The sequence below is a fragment of the Scatophagus argus genome, chromosome 21 (genome assembly GCF_020382885.2).
Source record: "Scatophagus argus isolate fScaArg1 chromosome 21, fScaArg1.pri, whole genome shotgun sequence".
Classification (NCBI taxonomy): domain Eukaryota; kingdom Metazoa; phylum Chordata; class Actinopteri; family Scatophagidae; genus Scatophagus; species Scatophagus argus.
In genome coordinates this window covers 8,969,286-8,988,439 of record NC_058513.1, presented here as the reverse complement: position 1 = coordinate 8,988,439, position 19,154 = coordinate 8,969,286, and the positions used below count along the sequence as shown (strand labels likewise).

At 41.3% G+C, this 19,154-nt stretch overlaps 1 protein-coding gene across 10 annotated transcripts in view; it reads left to right on the top strand.

Annotated features, from left to right (window-relative positions):
• si:ch73-103b11.2 (myosin phosphatase Rho-interacting protein) overlaps window positions 1-19,154 on the top strand; it is a 47,174-nt gene that overhangs the window by 6,832 nt on the left and 21,188 nt on the right. For all 10 annotated transcript variants that reach the window (XM_046376289.1, XM_046376285.1, XM_046376286.1 and 7 more), the window contains exons 4-5: window positions 15,412-15,563; window positions 16,863-16,947. In XM_046376289.1, coding sequence (XP_046232245.1) covers window positions 15,412-15,563; window positions 16,863-16,947 — 237 coding nt within the window. The remainder of the gene's footprint in view (window positions 1-15,411; window positions 15,564-16,862; window positions 16,948-19,154) is intronic.

The window sequence follows — 19,154 nt, the reverse complement described above, 5'->3', positions numbered from 1 at the left end:
TTTTTTTCACCTCTTATAGACAGTATAGGTATGGATATATAATATGTGTAATTCAGAAACATTATGTGAAGCTACAATAAAAATAACACCAAAGGAATTTGAGTGTGCTACTGATATATTTTATAGCCAAGCCAAGTAGTTGGTTTATTAGGTTTTATTGTTTTGCCTTTTTTGATCTCAGCTCTCTCTAAGCCATTAATTAAACATTTTTGGGTCGTGAGGCCAAAATTCTAATCTATAACATTATAGCATCTGATACATACTGGTTGATATGGTTTTGAATGTAGAACTGTATTATTTGCAGTATTGTGCGTATTACATACACTTAAAATATTCAGTGTAAAATGCTTCAGATAGCTACATTCAACATTAAATACGAGAAAGAGGCTGACATTAAGAAACATTTAAACGCCGTCTTGTGAATGACATCAGGTCAAACCTAAAGACTGTCAGCGTTTGCCTGTATAACGTTGCTCCAGACCACATCAGAGACCCCATCTGAGAACACTGGTTGGGGTTGCAGATGAGGAGGTGCCCCTCTGTTTTCCTCTCGGCCTACTTTTATGGCGCTTGTGTCTTGGGCTCTAACCAAACCCAGATGGGCTGTGGTCCCAACCTTCAGGATGTGGCACAGATTTGGAGGAAAGGAATGGGTTAGCAAAGGCTTGGGAGAGCCATTGACTTGGGGTTGCCCACCTATGGTGAACACCCAACACTCCTGCCACCATTTTATGCAAAGGGCCGTAGTGCCTTTGAACAGCCAATATAGTAAAGAGCCAAGTGGTAATAAGAAGAAAATGTAGCAGCAGCAAGAACAAAATAAGAAGAAAATATGTTCTGACTGGGTGAAAGGAGAAGGTAAATAGCTGAAAATGTTGGCCTGCATAGAACGTGTGCTGCCATGCAAGGCTAATGTGTTAGTACAGCTTTGGTGGATTGTTCTTGGCATAGGCCTCCCAAGAAGAGACTTGAAATGTGTTGTATCGAAGCTAGTTTACAGCAATTTAGAACTAAAATTTTATTGGTTTTAAATATGGAAATAAGCTGCGTTTAGTCACAAACTCCACACAATTCAGTCTCCAGTATTTTGCTGAATGCACAAGCTCAATTTTCCCAGAGCAACCTAATGCAGTTATTTCAGTGCAGTGTTGCCAAGGCAACATGTTTTGTCTCTTTGTCCAGCAAGTTGACCATGGCATGTGTGACACAGGACAGTTATTCCCTGTTTGTGGAGAGCTGTTGCTGTCTTTGCCTCGACTGTGTGGACACTGGACAGAACGCTCTGGAAGCAAAGCATGAGTGTGTGTGGGCTGACGCTGTCTCTAGGCTCAGTCATATGGTGAGCAAGTCTTTCTACAGTAGCTGTGGAAAAAAAAAAGCCCATCAGACACAGCATCGAAACAAATGTGCAAGGCTGGATCGGATGGAGTTGTAGTTTGTGCTGAGCTGCAAGTGTTTTGCGCGTCTGTGCGCGAGTGTGTGAATGCACCTGGGACTGAGGGTGCTTGACTGCAGAGGCCATGTCAGGAACAGGTGTTATGAGGTTAAAAAAAAAACAACAACTCAGTTTTAAACCGACTTCAGCTTTAGCGGCGTTGGGTTCACACTGTTGAAAGTGGTATCATAATCAAATGGAGGTGAAGAAAAGCAACATGAACAGCGTCCACTCATATACAACTGTGTGATGTTTAAGTGATGTGAGAAAACACACATACACACAAAAAAATCCATTATCACCTTATGGTTAGGACAGGTATGTGGGTGTAAAGAACTCTCCAGCTTCACAAAGCCACTTTTATGACATCAGTGCGTGTTAAAATGATCAACGCCCACACTATAATAACTGCTTCGCTATGTTATGCTAAATACCCCACACACCGAGCTCCCCCTGACCCTGTGTTGACCTAATTGTCATCTATTCTTGCACACACTCACACACTCCTCATCATATGACCTCAGCTGAATTTTCTTTGTAATGTCTGTATTGTGGTCTCTTAGCTCACACTGAATCACAGCCTCAGCTTTTTTACATCCTTAGATTAGGCAGGCTTGTGCATTGAAACTCTTGATTTCTAATGACCACAGATTGCATCCAGTCAGTGATACAGTTGCATACAGTTTCAGCTATTGGAGTCATTCTCATTCCATTGTAGCTCAATTAATTTCCTGTGTTTACTGGAATGCAAATAGTGGACCTCTGCCCCTTGGCAGTGTCCAAGAACTGAGAGTTTTGACAAACTTTCCTCCATTTCTCACACATTTGTGCATTCTTGTAACTTGAGGTACACCATTCTGCTGCCTCTCTCCTGAATCTTCCAGACAGGAATATATACAACCTCTAAAGTGTTTGCTCAAACTTATAAGACCTTTGGACATGCTGAAACATGCAGAAAACCTCTCTCTTTTCCAACCCCATGAAACATGAAATGGAAGGCTATTTTTAACCAATTTTGAGGAGCCTTTGTCCTCTGTTGGTTTTGGAGGGAGGAGAGCTTTCTAGGGAATGGATGAGTGGGCAGGGCCTCTGAGCTGTGTTGTTGCCTCTAGGCACTCTATGCAGGGAATAAGTGGAGGCTGACCACCCCACCCCAACAAATTAGGGATACTTATAGGGGAAGCTCCAGTCCTCCACTCAAAGCAATCCATGGGAAAATTAAGTGGAGAGGGAAGTAAAGACTGCCTGGAATACATGGTTTGTGTTACAGTACAAAGTGGAGATATAGGAAGATGAATGATTCAGGAATGAAAGGCAGATCAGATTTTGGAGAGAAGCAGATGATTCAAGGAAAAAGTGTAAAGAATAAATGAGAGGTTGGTCATAGCTTCTGTTGATAAGACAGTGTAAGCCTTCCATATTGGATCATTGTGGCTTGTTTACTAAGTGCGGGTCCTGGGTGAGACGTGTGTTGGTTTTGTAGAGATACGGTGCGTGAGAGTCTTCTTTAACCCTTGCCCTTCCTTCCCCATGGTTCCAGTAGGAACTGATCTGCTGGAATGTAAACAGCCATGGATTACAGTGGGATCACTGTTCCAATTGCACAAGGCCACAAACCATGGGAACTGCCATTCATGCAGCTTGTAATCATCAAGGGTCTACAACACTCTAACTGCCACTCAACCCAATGGCAACCCCATGTCCCAAAGCCGACGCCCAGTATCATATGTGTAAAGAACCTTCCCTTGTTTTAGTTTCCGTTTACAGAAATGGGGGATTTTTGTGGATTTTTGGGACTGTTTTATCCCAGTTTGGAATTCTCAGTTCCCCAGGCTCTGCTGACCTTGTCACTGCCATGTCTTCTGTTGGTCGGGTGAGGCTTACCACTTACCACAACAAACTTCAGTGCAAGGGTGCAATGTGCAGGGTATTACCATTTTAGCAACCATTGTGCAAGTTTGACAACCAGTCCGTAGGAATCAAAAGTGCAGCAACAAATACAAGACACCCCAGATTTCCTACCCACAAACTGTTGTAACTGACAATGTAATTCCATAACTTTATTATTTGCAGAATTTTGCCAGCATGCATTGAAACTATATTAGAACACCAAAGGTAAAAAGTTACTATGGAAGATACTGGGGGCAGCCGTGGCCTAGAGGTGATCGGAGGGTCACCGGTTCGATTCCCCCACCGGACGGGCAGGAAAAATTTGGGTGTGGTGGAGTGATTAATGCGAAAAAATGCCCCCCCCCCCCTTTATTAGTCGGCTGATGTGCCCTTGAGCAAGGCACTTGACCCCCCAATATGCTCCCCGGGCGCTTGATGCTGCCCACTGCTCCTGTGTGTGTTTCACTGCATGTAATTTGCCGGGTGTTGCATGTGTGTGTTCAACTAAGGGTGGGATAAATGCAGTAGTCAAATTCAGTATGTGTATGTAAAAATATATATACTGCCAATAAAGTTGATTCTTCTTCTTCTGCATGTGGCGCCTTACTGCTGTTTACAAGGGACTGTCGGCAAAGTTTGGCGATCTGATGATGTTTTGCTCTTGGTTGATCTGCTGTACAATGACACATTCGGCCATCTCATGAGCACAGGATCCAGTGTGAACCAGTCATTTTGTGGGAGCATAGCTTATGAAAACACTATACCACACCCACTGCCTTCCTGTAAAGTTTTATCAGGAAAAAAGCCACTGTAAAGTGTAAAATATCATCATGAGTGTCATCAGAAAACATTGTGGCTTATTTGTAGCCTTGCAACTTAAGAAAAGAATGTATTTAATTTTTCCTTCTATATGTCAGAACAATTTGTCTACCTAACTAAGCAACGTTCCTCAGTCTCCCTGTCAGATCCAAGCCAATGAGTCTGCCTGTTTTGAGAGATGATTGACCTGACACACCACACAACAAACATCTAGAAAAAAATCAGAGCGGAAGCAATTTGGTAGTTTATGAAGTGATTGTACATTGCTGCTTAAACAGAGGTTTTCATCCGCCGCTAGTCAAGGGCCTTGCTGTCCTCCAAGTGACCCAGTAAGCATGTTCACTTTCCAACTTATTCTCTGAGGAGACTTGAGTTTACTGTTACTGGGGCAGTATGATTAAGCTGAAAACACTGAAAGGTCTCGTGGAAGATGGGCCAGGTTGTGTTTTCACTCTGCTGCTCTTATGGCCTGACTTTCCATTGTTTTTTTTATCTGTGGTCTCACCATCTTGCATGTGGCGGAGATAAAAATCTTATCTCCTCCACTTGCTCACTGTTTGAATTCTTTCATTTCTTCAGTCAGAAGTGCAGTAACTGAGTCTGGCTCAGGACCAAGTCCTTTAAACCTAAAACTCCTGAGCTTGGCTGGAGTGTGAGCCACTATTCTGCATGGCACCGCTTTGGTCACTTTTTATTGTCTTTAAAAGTGTAATTTCAAGCTCTTGCTTTCATTAGTGTGCAGACTCACACGGAAACATGATTCCAGCTGATTTGAAACTAAACTTAATTGTGGTTTTGTGCTTGTTCTAAATTCTCAAGGAACAAATCTGAAGGACAGCGAGATATTTTCATGCTTTCTCACTGACCCCACCACCACACGCACACCATTTATTGTTTGTGTTCCATAGCGAACAGGCTTAATGAGTCTGAAAATAATGAGTGTCAAATTACACTTATTAAATTCAAATTACAGTCAATAAAACAGCATTGTTCTCCAGTGTGCACACTCAGAACACACAGAAAAGGGGACTAAGCTGTCCCTCTTTGATTGGATGAGCAGAAAGTGCACATTGACATGACATGGAAATGGGGAAAAAAAAAACTGGTACAAGTCAGACCACAGTCCAAGACATTTTGAAAAACATCTCATCTCAAAAAGTTGTATAAATGTATCAAAAAATGAAAGCTTTGGCACCTTTAACAACATTACCTCTGGATATAAGGCTCTACTTACACTTCAACTAGTGCAGGCTAGAAACAAGTGGAAGACTTTCTGTTCAACCCTCTGGTCTATTATTATATTAGTGTTCACTGTTGCATGAGCCTGTGGACAGGACCATTTAACACAGGGCAGTAGGTCTATCAGCACCTTCAGTAAAATAGTACTATATTACTCATTGCAAATGGTTTCTCATAAGGTATCATTTTTCTGTTGATGTGGGAGTGCAGTTGATGTTGAACTTGGATTCTTTTTTTTTTTGTTTCTTTTCTTGGTGAATATGATTGCCATGTTGTGTTGAACCTTGCTTGCAAATGCTTGATGGCACTCCGCTGTTGTGCCGTGGTGAGGAGTCCTTTAAAAGACTGTTTTGTCAGAATGTCTAGTTACCAGCCTTCCCTTTCTCTTTCCTTCATTTTCTTGTTCTTTTTAATTATTTCCAGCTATTCATCATCCAAAGAAAGGCCGGCTCCAGGAGGCTTTGGCTAAACCTCTGTCCACTCTCACTTGCATGGTCCTCACTTTTACTTTCCCATTACTCAGTCTGATTCACTTTGCCTTCCTTTTACCTCCTCACTTTCTCTTATTCTGCCACTCTCTTGTATCTCTGTCTTTCATTCCAGTCCTCACTGGCCAATAAATCATTTGTGTTAGAGAGAGCAGCCAGCAGTATTGTGTAACTTCTCTCCCCCAAACCCTCCTTTGACTATAAAGCCAAACATGGCCTAAACACTAGACCAGGACACTGACAAAAGGTTTCATTTAAAGCATCAGGGTGAGGGGTTAGCCAGCTCTGAGACAAGCACTAATAAAACAGTGGGGTAGGTGGGTAGGTATCTGCCTGTGCAGTGGTGGGGGTGTAGGGACACTGAGAAAATACTGCTATTATGAATTACCCACCAGTATATTGAGGTACGATTTGTCATTTAAATTAAGCAGATTCCTGCTCTTAAGCTATTTTTCTGCGCGGGTTCTAGTTTGTTGGGATGGATGGCAGAGTTGATTGGTTACGTCACTGAAGTAAGACTTCCCAGTATTATGCAGTCCAGTTGTAAACTGGCTTCAGACTGGGTGTCTGAAAGACTGCTGCTTTGTGAAGGCCTGCAGTAGTCACAGCTGCAGTTGAATGTCTTTCAGCGTTGCAACAGGTGCAGGTGTATTAGATGACCTTTAACCTTTCACCTCAGCTTGGTGACCCGCCAATCTAACCACCTGTTAAGGTCAAAACTCTGCAGTCAAGATATTTATAGAAAGAAAGAAAGAAAGAAAGTGCACCCTGGTGGAATATGGTCATGTGTGATGTCAGTACAATAGCAAGGGTAAAACATAAATGTCATGATGGACGCATTTAGGTACAAAATATCTCCCAGTAGAACCCCTTACTATCATTTCTGGGACTTATTCCATCTGTAGGTCTTACTTGTAAAATCCACAAAACCTGCAATTTAACTATGTTGGCTTGTTGCTGATTGTTGCTGGGCGAGCCACTTGCTCTTTAATAACCCACTCCAGCTTTGTCAGGATCTGGCTCAGAATTCTCATTTTAAGCAGCCACGGACTGGCCTACCACCAGCCTCAGCACCTAATCAGCTTAGTGCTCTCCCCTCTGTGCTTTTTCTCAGCTTTGTAAAAAAAATGCCCCTCTACTCAAATAAACTGCAGTCCTTTTGAAATATTAGCTACTGCATGAAAAATGAAAAGAAATTGATTGATTATTATGACTGTACAAACTGTAAATTTTCTCAGTTGTTCTGTGACTTCTATTCTTTTTTAACTGATATGACTGAACTTAACATTGCACCTCAACACTTATTATTAGACTCTCATGTGCCAATTCTTTCATGTTCGTAGTCTTTTTTTAATTATTGTTTTCTAAGAGTGTCTGGTTTAACCATAAATGTGTTGATTACATGGTGCACTGATGTTTTGTGTTGAGAAAACATCTGATGTTTTTGTGAAATTATTCATTACTTTTGTCTATAGACATTATTCTCAGCAAAGTAAGGAATCTGGAAAAACAAAACAAAACATTTTTTCAGTATTTGTGCAGAAACTTTGGAGTTGCATTTGTACTGCCAGTCTTAGGACATGCAAAGAAATGTGAAAATACCAGATGAAAAGTCTCTAAAGATATCTGCTGTCAGCACTGTGTTTGGCGGGTTAATTGCTAACCAGTAGGAAGTTGTTCTTCAGCTGTGTGGAAAAACAGCTAGATCCAAAACCGAGGTATGAGCTGAATTCCCAAAGGAAAGCTTGCCAATCCCTTCCCCATTTTCCCTTGCATTCTGCCTGATGGGCTGATTTTGCGTTGACTTAGCAAAGCTTTGGCAGGTTTGCAGACGCTATCGAAGAGTCAGTTGAAGCCTGACTCTATGTCTTACGTAATTTCTACAGATCTAATGTAGACTGAAAGGGGGAGACTAGCTTCTTGTCAGTGGTGTTAGAGGAGAGGGTGGTATCAATGCATACCTGCGACTTTACAATAACCACAGCATATAATAAGTGCCTATTCACCTTGGCCTACTTTTGAAACTGCTGTGTCAGATCTCTGTATGGGACACTGCAGCAATCCAGACACTGCTATTTTGGGGCACACTGTGATCTTGGAGAAGCTTTTTTTTGCAGCTTATCCAAGAGCTCATATACTGCTCTAGAAGTCAGTGAGTCCAGTCTGCAGGGCATCTATTTTGTATATTGAGTATTTTATATTATTGCCATAAGGTTATGTTTGTTTAGTTACTACCTAAAGCTGCAATTTCACCCATTCAGTTTGATACAGACTACTTCAGATTTTCTTTGGGCAAAAGTTTTGGACCGTACCAAAAGAACTGCTCCATTGTGTTTTTTGTTGCCCCTCTGTTAATATATCATCATCTTTTTAGATAGAAATTTAGATAGAAACTACAATTCAGCCTGTTTTCCTTATGTTTTTTTTTCTTGTCCTAAAAATATCTGAGCGCAGTTCCATGTGTTAGGGTGAGTGATCTTGTTGTGTCAATGTGATAAGTATTCACTACCAAACCACCTCAGCAGTTGTATAAGCCAAACTCTCATGTCTCCATGTTCCACTACCCTGTGACACATCTAAAATGTTTTACAACACGTAATTTTAAAATAGCAAATGTCAGCAAACTTTTTGCAAGCTTGGTGACTCTTCATGTTTAGGGCTAAAACATGAATTAAACACCATTTCTAGAGCTTAATTTGCAAGAAAGTCCTCTAACACCACTGACAAGAATAATAAATGGACTGCACAATCTAGAAGACTGTCATTGATATGTCTATTTGAAAAATACGCTATCGCTATACACCTGTGGACTGTCAGTACTAAACAGTGGAGCACCGACATCCACCTCCAAAATCGTTTTCTGCACTGATAAGAGCAGAGAAGTCCGCAAACTAATTATCTGTTCCTGCTGTTTGTGTTTCAACAAGACATTAGTCTGATATCTGGAGCCGGCTGGCTGGATGTTATCTACTCGGTTACAGGAACAGACTAAACATAAAATCAAATCTCATCAGACTTCAAATCTCGTAATCAGAGATGATGCCTTTTCGAAGAACACAAATACCATGTAGACTCGGGACACACCTGGAGTCACACCAGCCCACTAAACTGCAGCAGGTATCGAGATGCAAAGTGGGATGAGCTACTATGAGCACCTCTGGTTCCAAAAGTGAAACTCCATGGTGTTTAAATAGCCTCTAAACCTGCACACATAAAAACCAGGAGCATGCATGTAATCCAAATGGACAGGGGTGGGAAATGGAGCCAAAAAACTAACATCACAAGCAATGTACTTGCAATCACAATCAACAGTCTAAATTGTGATCTTAGTTGTCTATTGAAAACAGTACTGGCACTAATGTAGCTATCTATCTATCTATCTAAGTTTCGACTAGAATAATTTTTGTGTGCACATTGAAATCAGATTGAACTGATAGTATAAGGTAGATTGCTGGTGTAAAAACTGAAATGATAGGCAAAGCAAGCAGACATGGCAGAGGCAGTGTAGAGAAAATGACAAGGAAAGAAGCAGCTTTGATGAGTAATATTGGATTTTGGATAGCAAAGAAAGGAAAAAGTTACAAGCCTGGGAATCATACACGCTCACAATAACTCTCCGTAGACAGTCTGAGTCTGAACAGCCAGCACAACATGACACGACTCGATCGCAGCACCTGTTTCTCCAGCCGGCCCATATACTCTGTCACCACCCAGACGTAGACTGACTGATTTCTCACACTCTGTCTGTCTGTTGCAGTTGTTTCATTGTTGTTGTTATAGACATTTCATGAGACTACGACTACAAACTGCTATGAAGTTTCAGTTATAGTATTAAGTTTCAGTTATAGTACTGCTTATAGTAGAATAAGAAAATGATGTACATAGATCAATGATTTAATTTGTGCTGATTTATTCTGTCCTTGAGTGAGAAAGATCTGGTTCATGTAGCTCCAATACAGTGGCATCTGATTGACAGCTTGCACAATCCAAGCCTCCATTTGAAAAGAATCATGCTGTACTGGCAAAGAGAACGGTCTTCATCCTCCAACTCTCCCTCGTCTTCCTCCTCCTCCTCTGCATTTGTCAACTGCTGGCCTGCTAACACCACATCCAACCACCCACATCCTCTCACTATTCTCCATAAGAAGAGCAGTACTGCTACCACCCACAGTCTCCTCTGAAGTACCTGGTACAAATGTGTGAAATGTGTGGTGATTTAATGTTTATACTGTTCGTTCTTCTCTGAATATTGTGTTGAGGCAGTGTTCTTGTAGTTAGCCTTCACTGCAGTGCTGTTGCTGTGTAACCAGACTTAGAGCTGATGACTATACTGTAGCACTCATCTGAATGTCTTGAATGCATACCAGTGGAGTGAGGTGTATCTGAGAATGCCTGGAGGACTGTACTTTGGCCTGCAAGAGAGATGTCATATATCCACCATATGGCTTTTTATAGAGCTATATGTTTGTCTAAAGTACAGGCAGGAGTTAGAGTTGGTATTATAGTCAAGGCAAAGGTAAATATCATGTGCGATTGCACTGGGTTAGCATTGTCTCAATACTGTGATAAAATTATAGGACCGTGAATCCTCTGGACCAGTGATGATTGTAATCTTGTCCATGACCAATCTGTCAGCCCTGCTTCCTGGCTTGATTGCTACGTATATCTTTGTTTGTATGATTATTGTGGATTAAGTAAGAACAGAGAGAGAGAGAGAGAGACAGTTTGATATTACTCTGTAGCAAGACTAGAGTTGACTCCATCCGTCTGGCACCTGAGGACATTTCCCCGTCGTAGGTTATTGGTATGCTCTCCGGTATCAAAAATGTGTGTTTACCTCTGTTGTCCTAAGTTGCTAAGCAAAGATTTATTGCATTATTATTGTTATGGTAATGGGCAGAGGATGTTGGACCCTGGAAAGACCTGATTGTAGGCCATGCTCGTGAGTCAGGGTGAAGCGGTGCCAGTTCATCCGCTTTCCTTTTGGCTTCATTGTCTCAAATGATCAAAGTCAAATGACTTTAGGTGCAGGGTGAATAACTTGGAAACAGTGCTGCAGGATCCTGCTGTTACATGTCTAAAAGAGCGTAATGTAACTTAACGCATGAAGCTCTGGCTTTTTAATTTGTCACCACCAAAGTTGGCAGACAAACTGGCACCTGATACCAAATAACAGATGTTACTAATCAGCGAACAGGTGTTCATAACTAACTTGATGATTGTGCAATGTTTTGGATGTATTCATACTGTTAGAAAATGCATGAGAAGTTTAAGTGAATGTAATAAAAAGATGTTGCAATATGTGACTCAGTCACGTAGTTAAATGCCAGTTCGTTCCCTCATGCCTCTCTTGTCTGAGTCAGTTTAACTGCACTCTTGCTTTCCATGACCAGAAATGAGTCTGTCAAACCCAAAAATGTTGATGGCAGAGGAAGAGAATTTGCTTCACAACCAAAAATGAAAGTTAGACCGTCAACCAGCTGCCAAAAGAAGCAAATATTTTTCTTGCTGTGTCATGAGGGAGAATGGGATGTTTTGCTAAGCTGCGGAATGGCCAAGAGTGAAGGAAGCCAAGGGTGCAAAGGCATGCATGCATGCATGGAGCTTACTAATTACCATTTACTAAACAGAGAGTGGGTTCCTAACGATCACTGTTGTAATGCTACTGAACATCTGGACAGAGATCACAAGACATATGAATATTGTATGGTAAAAAGAGGAGATGGACCTAAACCTTGCAGTGGACATTTTTTGTGCAATGCTGAACTTTTGAATTTTTGATTAGAAAGCATTCTGTCTGTCATGTTATAGTTTTTAATTTCAGTTGCAGTTCCTGTCTTTGCTGAGTGGGTGAACTGGGAGTAGTCTCTCCATTCACTCCCCCTGCGTGACAAAAGATTTTAAAATACGTACATTCAACGTGACAGACCTCATGGAGCCTCCTTGTATTCTGTATTATTAAAGCTGCTGTTTTGTTTTTTTTTTCCTGTTTTTTTTCTGGCATTTGTTGACTAAAGTCAAGTATTGAAAATGATTTTGTTTTAAAAATGTTTGTAAGTTTTAGAATTAGTTGAATAAGTACTTAATGCCAGATTTCAGCAGAATGTCAGAATTTCAGCTTGATGTAAAATTCATTTCATTGTTTCACAGATATATTCCAACAAATACTGTTGCTGGTACAAAATGCCCTCTAGTCATCACAGACTGGCGTAAAGAAACCAAATCTTTATCTGATTTGTCCCCGTCTCCCCTTGATACTCCACTCAATGACTTCCATCGAGACAGTATTCATATTATTGTCTGAACAACTTCAGAGGCTAGAATAAGTTTATGCTGGCTTCATAATTTCCATGCTCTGTTCACAAAAGGACACTTGTTTGGGCCTCTTGTCTCTCAGTCATTTCCTTGTTGAGGGTTAAGGGGAGGAGTGGCTCTGTGGACTGTGGCGGCTGACAATCCCACATTGTGTGAACTAGTGCTGCTTCACAAAGGACCCATTGTGGAGAGCGGTGGCCAAGGGAGAGGGGACTGGGTCTAGGCTAGGTGACAGAGAGGTGTGGGTTCGGGGGGCCTGGGTCTGGGGGCTAGAGCTGTGATGGCTGGCCCATAGCAGGGGCAGGTATTGGTGCTCAGCTGACACAGTACTGGGGCAGGGTGGGCGCACATGTGTGAGAGGATGGAAGGGAACACTGCTTTCCACGCAGTTCAAGTGCAAAACGTATATAATGTCACCTACTTCATATAAGTATTCAAATCTCTCTCAGAGGTGAGCAGCTTTTTGAAAATAGATTTGTAATCAAAGCCGTTGTCAGCCTGATTTATTTTCCATGTCCAAGAGAATCCGATGCTGTGATTATGAAACTGGGGACTTAAGCTGCTTGTACAACTGTTCCCAGAATTTGAAATATTTTGCTGTTTATCCTCCTCTGACTCCAGCTCAAGGACAAGCCCACATGTGTGGTGTACTCTAGATGTGTTTACTCAAACAGATGGCCTAGCAGTCCAAAGCCATAGTCCACAAAACCCCTTTTTTCCCCCTTCCTGGTCTGCTGTTTTCCTTGACCACCAGCTTGAGACTTAATCTCCCTTTTCTCACCCCATACTGTTCCCACTCGCCGTCCCTAAACCTCCTTCCTCTTACCATGTCTGAGACTGACAGGGCTCTCAGGTCAAGCTGACGCCAGTCTCTCTGTCCAGTCTGAAGCAGGCCGCGGCCCTCGCCCAGCTGTCCCAAGGTCTATTTGTCCGTCTATCTGTCAAGCCCGGCTGTTGCCCCGGCCTCTCACCTTAGTGTCAAGAGCCCTTCAGTGATGGAACATTGAAGCTGAACCATAACATAATCCCCATCTGAGTTGACCAACCTACTATCTTCCTTGTTCCAATTTGCTGTGCTAGATTTTGACTCTGATATCTGTTCCTGTAGAGACAGCGGTAAAAGACTTGTGAATGAAAGTGACATTTAACAGAGGCGAAGTAAACAGGGCTTCTCATCTGCCCTCAGGGTGGGATTACCACAAACTGTTAACTATTGACTTCTCTGTCCACATTAGAGCCATGCATAGCCTTCAATTGCTCTGCTGCTGGCAGGCTATGGTTATGCTGCAAAAATTGGGTCCTTTAGTTAGATTTATTTGGTCATCAGCTAACTTGAACGTGATACCTTTTAATTTGGTTTCCAGCTCTATCTCCTAATATATTCCGCATTGCTGAGGGCTGTAATTTATCATCTGTGGCAACCTGGTACTTATAGCTTGGAACTGCTGTGGTATTTTGGTGTCTATAATTCTGCCTGTGTATTTAGTGAAGTGAAAGTAGGGCCCAAAAGCTACCCCTGCCCAGTATGCTTAGTTATACAGTACTAATTTAGTCAATTGAACAAATATAAACCCTTCAGGCAACGTAAGATTATCAAAGCCTCTCCAATTACTTCCTGAAGTCATCTGGAGGTCAGACTAAGCAAAAGTCAGTTTTCTTACCTCGTCATATTTGTGGTAATGTGTGTACAAATGTTTGCCTTCTTAGAGTATGTCCTCTCCAAGAATGCATCTGCACAAGTATTTTATTGACTCGTGCATTTAGAAAAGCATAATTAAAAAAAAAAAAAAAACACACACAACTGTATTTCACACGTCTTCTTTGAGCAATGCAGGGCAATGGACTATAAAGAGATTATCTTATCTTATCTGTTCCAAGCTGAGCCTGCGTGTCTCCATTCATGCTAAATGAGCCGTGCTTACATACAAAGCCACTGCATGCTTACATAAACCTGCATGTGAAACCTTAAGTCACTGCACACAAAGTGGCATAATTTTGGTCTTGTGGCCACATTATTTATGGCTGTCAGCCTGCATAGTTGGGTTTACACCTCGGCTCAGCTCGGCATCAGACAGATTAAACTAAAAACCACTCAGTGAACCCGTGAACTTGTTGTATTTATAAATAGAACAGACCGTCCATTTCACAGGTGAGCCATCCTGGATTTTTAGAGGTACAAAATTGAACATGACTCCGTAGATTGAGGCTGAACAACCAATATTGTCGTGCACACAGACTATATTTGAATTGATGCAAATTTATTGTGAATTATCTTGATGCAAAACAGTCTGGATCATCCATCCATTTTCTATACTGCTTATCATTTTCTATACTGGGTCATGGGGGTCATGACAGATCTGACTACAGGTGAGAGATGGACTGGTCAACAATCAATTTGCAGGGCTGACACACTCACACATAGGGGCAATGTAGAGTAGCACATTAACCTAATGTGCATGTGGGAGGAAGCCAGAGTACCCGGCACAGGGAGAACATGCAAACTCCAGACCGGGATTCGAACCTGGAACCCTCTTGCTGTGAGGCGACGATACTAACCACTGCACCACCACGCTGCCTGGATCTGGATCATTTCATATTAGTTCTCTTAGATACAGTTAACTGTGCTCATTCTGGACTTTAGCAGGAATTAATAGTGAATATTAATTAAAACCAAATACAATCTTGCCATGCTGAGTCCATCAGAGTTGTGAACAACTGCCTAATTTTCCTGTCTAAAAGCACCCTAATTATTGCCAGAGTGTTACAGACTTATACAAATGGAGCTAGTGAAGTAAAAGGCTCCATATACGATGCAAGTATGCAATTGCTCTCCTTAAAATGGTGCGATACATATCACAAGGAAGCAAAATATCTCAGTGAGACCTAACAAGAACATTTGCCTGTGCACAGACTGTTATATCAGTGTGTCGCATGCCAAGCTTGGCATGAAAATTCGTGCTGGGGTGGGTTGTGTGAGAAGATGGTCCATGTGTAGGGATATGTAGGCTGTTCACACATTTAGCACCTTATATACGCTCATCAGCCACAATTTTCAGACCACCTGGCGTGCAGCAGCGTTTTGATGGGTGCTTTGAGTCAAAGAGCATTGACAGGACCTGAGGTCTCTAATGTCATTGTAACAAAATTATCAATATTATTCACTCCACTTCACCTGTGAATGGTTTTAATGTTTTGACTTATCTTTGTTACTCTTGTGTCCTTCAGCCCAGCACTCTACCCCAGGGTACAATCAATATGAACCAGTGCTCTGATGTCATCGATGGAGAGTCCAGGACAGGTCAGAAGAACTCGCTGTGCATCCTGACTCCTGAGAAAGAGTTCTTCATACGGGCTGAGTGTAAAGAAATTATCAATGGGTAAGAAACAATGAAAGGAATGTAATCTGTTAATGTAGACAGTCTTCCATTCTGTCTGTATACCTGTGATGTAAAGTAACTGTGGCCTCAGGTGGGTCACTGTATGGCTTGTGCTGCTCTCTCCTTTGGTTTGAATGGACAGAGATGACAGAGACTTGGACAAGAGAGAATGGTTATGAGCAACTGCCTCTGCTGCCAAAACTGCTCTGCCCCCTGCTGTCTCCTTTGGGCGTTGCCTTTAAGGGACTTGTCATCCACACTGCAGTGACAGTGCACATTCTTGAACCGTTACCTCTCCCTGCCTGTCTAACCCATCTCCCAGTGTTCACAAACCCCCATATGCCTCTCTTCAAATCACAATGTACAAGCTGTAAGCCTTCTACTGCTGCATATTCAAAATTGTCTCACTGCACAGCACTCTTCTTCCCTGGCTGCAGCACACATATTGTGGCTATTCTTAGGGAAGTGTGACTCACAACACCCACTCTCCATTATGCTACCTGCTCTGTCACTGTACTCCTCCCACTCTCCTATCATCTGGCTCCCATGTGTTGGTTCTGGGGCATCATATTAGCTCTTGCATAGTTTCCATTAATTGACAACCTTTTTTTTTTTGAGTTTATGTCTTGAGCACCTCACAAAGTCTTTTGACTCGTTATGTTACAGTATGAGAACAGTGCTGTGCAGGATCTCCATTTGACTTGTGTTTGTATCTACAGTATGATAGTTAATAGTGTGACTCTGCACACCAAAGGCTTTCAGTCTTTACAAAGTGGGTGGAGTGGAAAAATATTTGATAATGCAAGAGTGTCCATAGTCACTGACTTGGTTATTCTGATCACAAAAGAGCTTTGTGTGTTGTCATTTTAAAATGACGGGAAGATTAGTATTAATCTTTGAACTATTTTTTAGGTTGTGTCGGTTAGGCTTTTGATCAGAAGTCCATCTGACTTTTAGTTATGTTTGTCCACTTCATCATATTTTTTTAGTACATTTTCAGTTGACTAAAACTCACAGTTTGATATTTTAGTGACTAAAACCTTGGGAACATTTAATGGCACAGTTGTTTTTTTTTGTTGTTGTTGTTTTTTTTTCTAAGAAACACCGTGGGTGTGGGAGTGTTATTTGCACTGTTGAGTAAATAGTGTATTTTTGCTTGACTAAATTCCCTGAGCTAATTAGATGATATTGTCCCTATTGAGTAAATCTAATATTATTAATCCTCACAAAGAGCAGGAAAGGAAAACATGAATTATTAGTGTTCCAGTAATAACACTTTGACTTTTTAACGACCTGTAGGTGGCAGGAGGCTCTGACTGTGTATCCCAGGACCAACAAGCAAAACCAGAAGAAAAAACGCAAGGTTGATCCACCCACTCACCAGGTGATGCCCACATTCACACACTGCATAGTCAAGTGTTTTTACCTTACTTGCACGACTAAGGTGAAAGTAGTAATATAAAATACATGTGTAATATATATAAATATATGAAAAATAAAAATCTTGCTTCGTATGTTTGCTAGTCTGACATCATCTGCATTATAACTGAAGTCATTTTTGACTCCTGGTCAACTTTTATGCTCGCACTTGACGGTCCATGTGGATTCATATCGGCACTGTTGGAGATAATGATCTGCGTGCGACAATTGTGCCATTGTAACAACAAAGAGAAACAAAAACAGCATAACGTGCTGTGGAAGTATGCAGTATGGAGACTTTTCATTCCTCTTAAACTACACCAGCTGCTTTCCCCTCAGAGAGAGAGATGTGTTATTTTTCTGCCAGCAACATGATGAAGAGTTTATGCTATCCATATTTGCATTCTTGAGTCACATGATTTCATCTCAGTTGACAAATAGACTTCATGCCACATCTAAATGAATTCCAGTGGTGATCGGAAATGCTAGCCTATGTAATTACATTGTTAATTACTTTTAATTGTGTGACTGACATGTTTGTATGTTGTTAGCTATTTTTCTACTTGCCTATGTTTCCAGAAATATAGTTATGGTTTTATAGGTTCGGAACCAACTGGCTATTTTCAAAATATTCCTGCACAAACAATCAAAGGTAATGATGACAGCTGCCTGCTAAAAAAAATTTCAGCAGTAACTTCCAACAATGATGCCATGATCCTCTGGCTTATGAATTTACTGGTTCACTCTGTTTTATTGTGAGTTTCAGCAGCTGCTGTCCCACCTGCCAGTCCCTCAGTCCTGTCTGCTTATTTATTAACCTTTTGTCCCCTGGTCAAAAAAATTGTTTTTCTCACAAATTAACACCAGTGTGTCTTTTAAAATTGTCTGAAATGAAACCAAATTGAAAATTACTGTACCTTTGTGGAAGATATTTTTCCCTAATTTGTTAATTTGTAATCTGTTTTTAAAATTACAGTGCTGTGAATTGTGAATCCTCAAAAGGATCAAGTCCATGATGGATCTTGCATTTTTGTATTTCACCCCATGTCAGTCCTGAGAAGCCTTGCAGACTTATTGAGAAAGCATGTCAAGAGTGCGTGTCTGTAAAGGCGGACTTTGGGCCTTGGCCACTGAATCCGCTCTGGTGCTGTTTGTTAGCTGATTTTCCACAGTGATCACCCTGTAGAGACAGCCATAAAGAGAATTTATTTTTGGAGAGCAATGTACCTCAGAGAACTCTGGAAATAAATAAAATTATATTAGGTATAGCTACACAAAACGTAGCCACTAGAAACCAAAACACATCATTGTGTTCAACAGTCACATAAACAGTAAAAAGGCTCTTTTCATGTTAGCACAGTCAGATTTCCCCTTATAGGTAGAAATAAGATAACAGGACTAGGTAAAGTTTTATCACCATAATAATGGTTTTAATGACTAGAAGAAATACTGGCATATCATATAATGTTGTACAGACCACCCACCATGGGATGCAGTTCCTCCCCCCATTCCCTACCTCCTTTTTGATGTGAGGCCAAATTTGTGGTGGGTGCACACAAAACTCTCTCTGAGGTTCATTGTCTGGTTCGTCTAATGATGGTGCCCTGAATCAGATGGTGACCTTTCTGGAATTACACTAACAGGCTCATTTGTAGAGAAACAGTGGTGACACAGTGATGACCTTGACCGTGTCCCACGTGACCTCCGTCATTTATGTCTGGTTACTTTGCTGCTTCGTTCGCCGACAATACTTTTCTGTCTAGACGAGTGTTTCACTCTGTTATTAACGCTGTTTCTATGTCCATTTTCATCTTTTTTTACATCTCAATGTGAACGTGCTTCCATAGACTTAAGACAGTGTAGTGATGCATAGAAGGCAAGGTCAGCTGCTGCTCCGTAAACGGTCAGATCTTAATGCCTATATCTCCAGATTGAATAAAGTGATGTTGTTTTTTATCTCAATAAGATGTTGCCTTAAACAAAAACACTAGTACATAAATTTGGTTTATGTGACAGGAACTTATTTTTTTGTGTTGCTTGTGTGTGAAATAAGTATCATTTGAAATGACAGCGAAGTGGTTAAGGCTGAGTTTTATAATTAGGACTGATAACACATGAGGGTGACTCTGCTTTCATTGTTTCTAATGGGCTGTTCAGTTGTTCTCCCTGGAA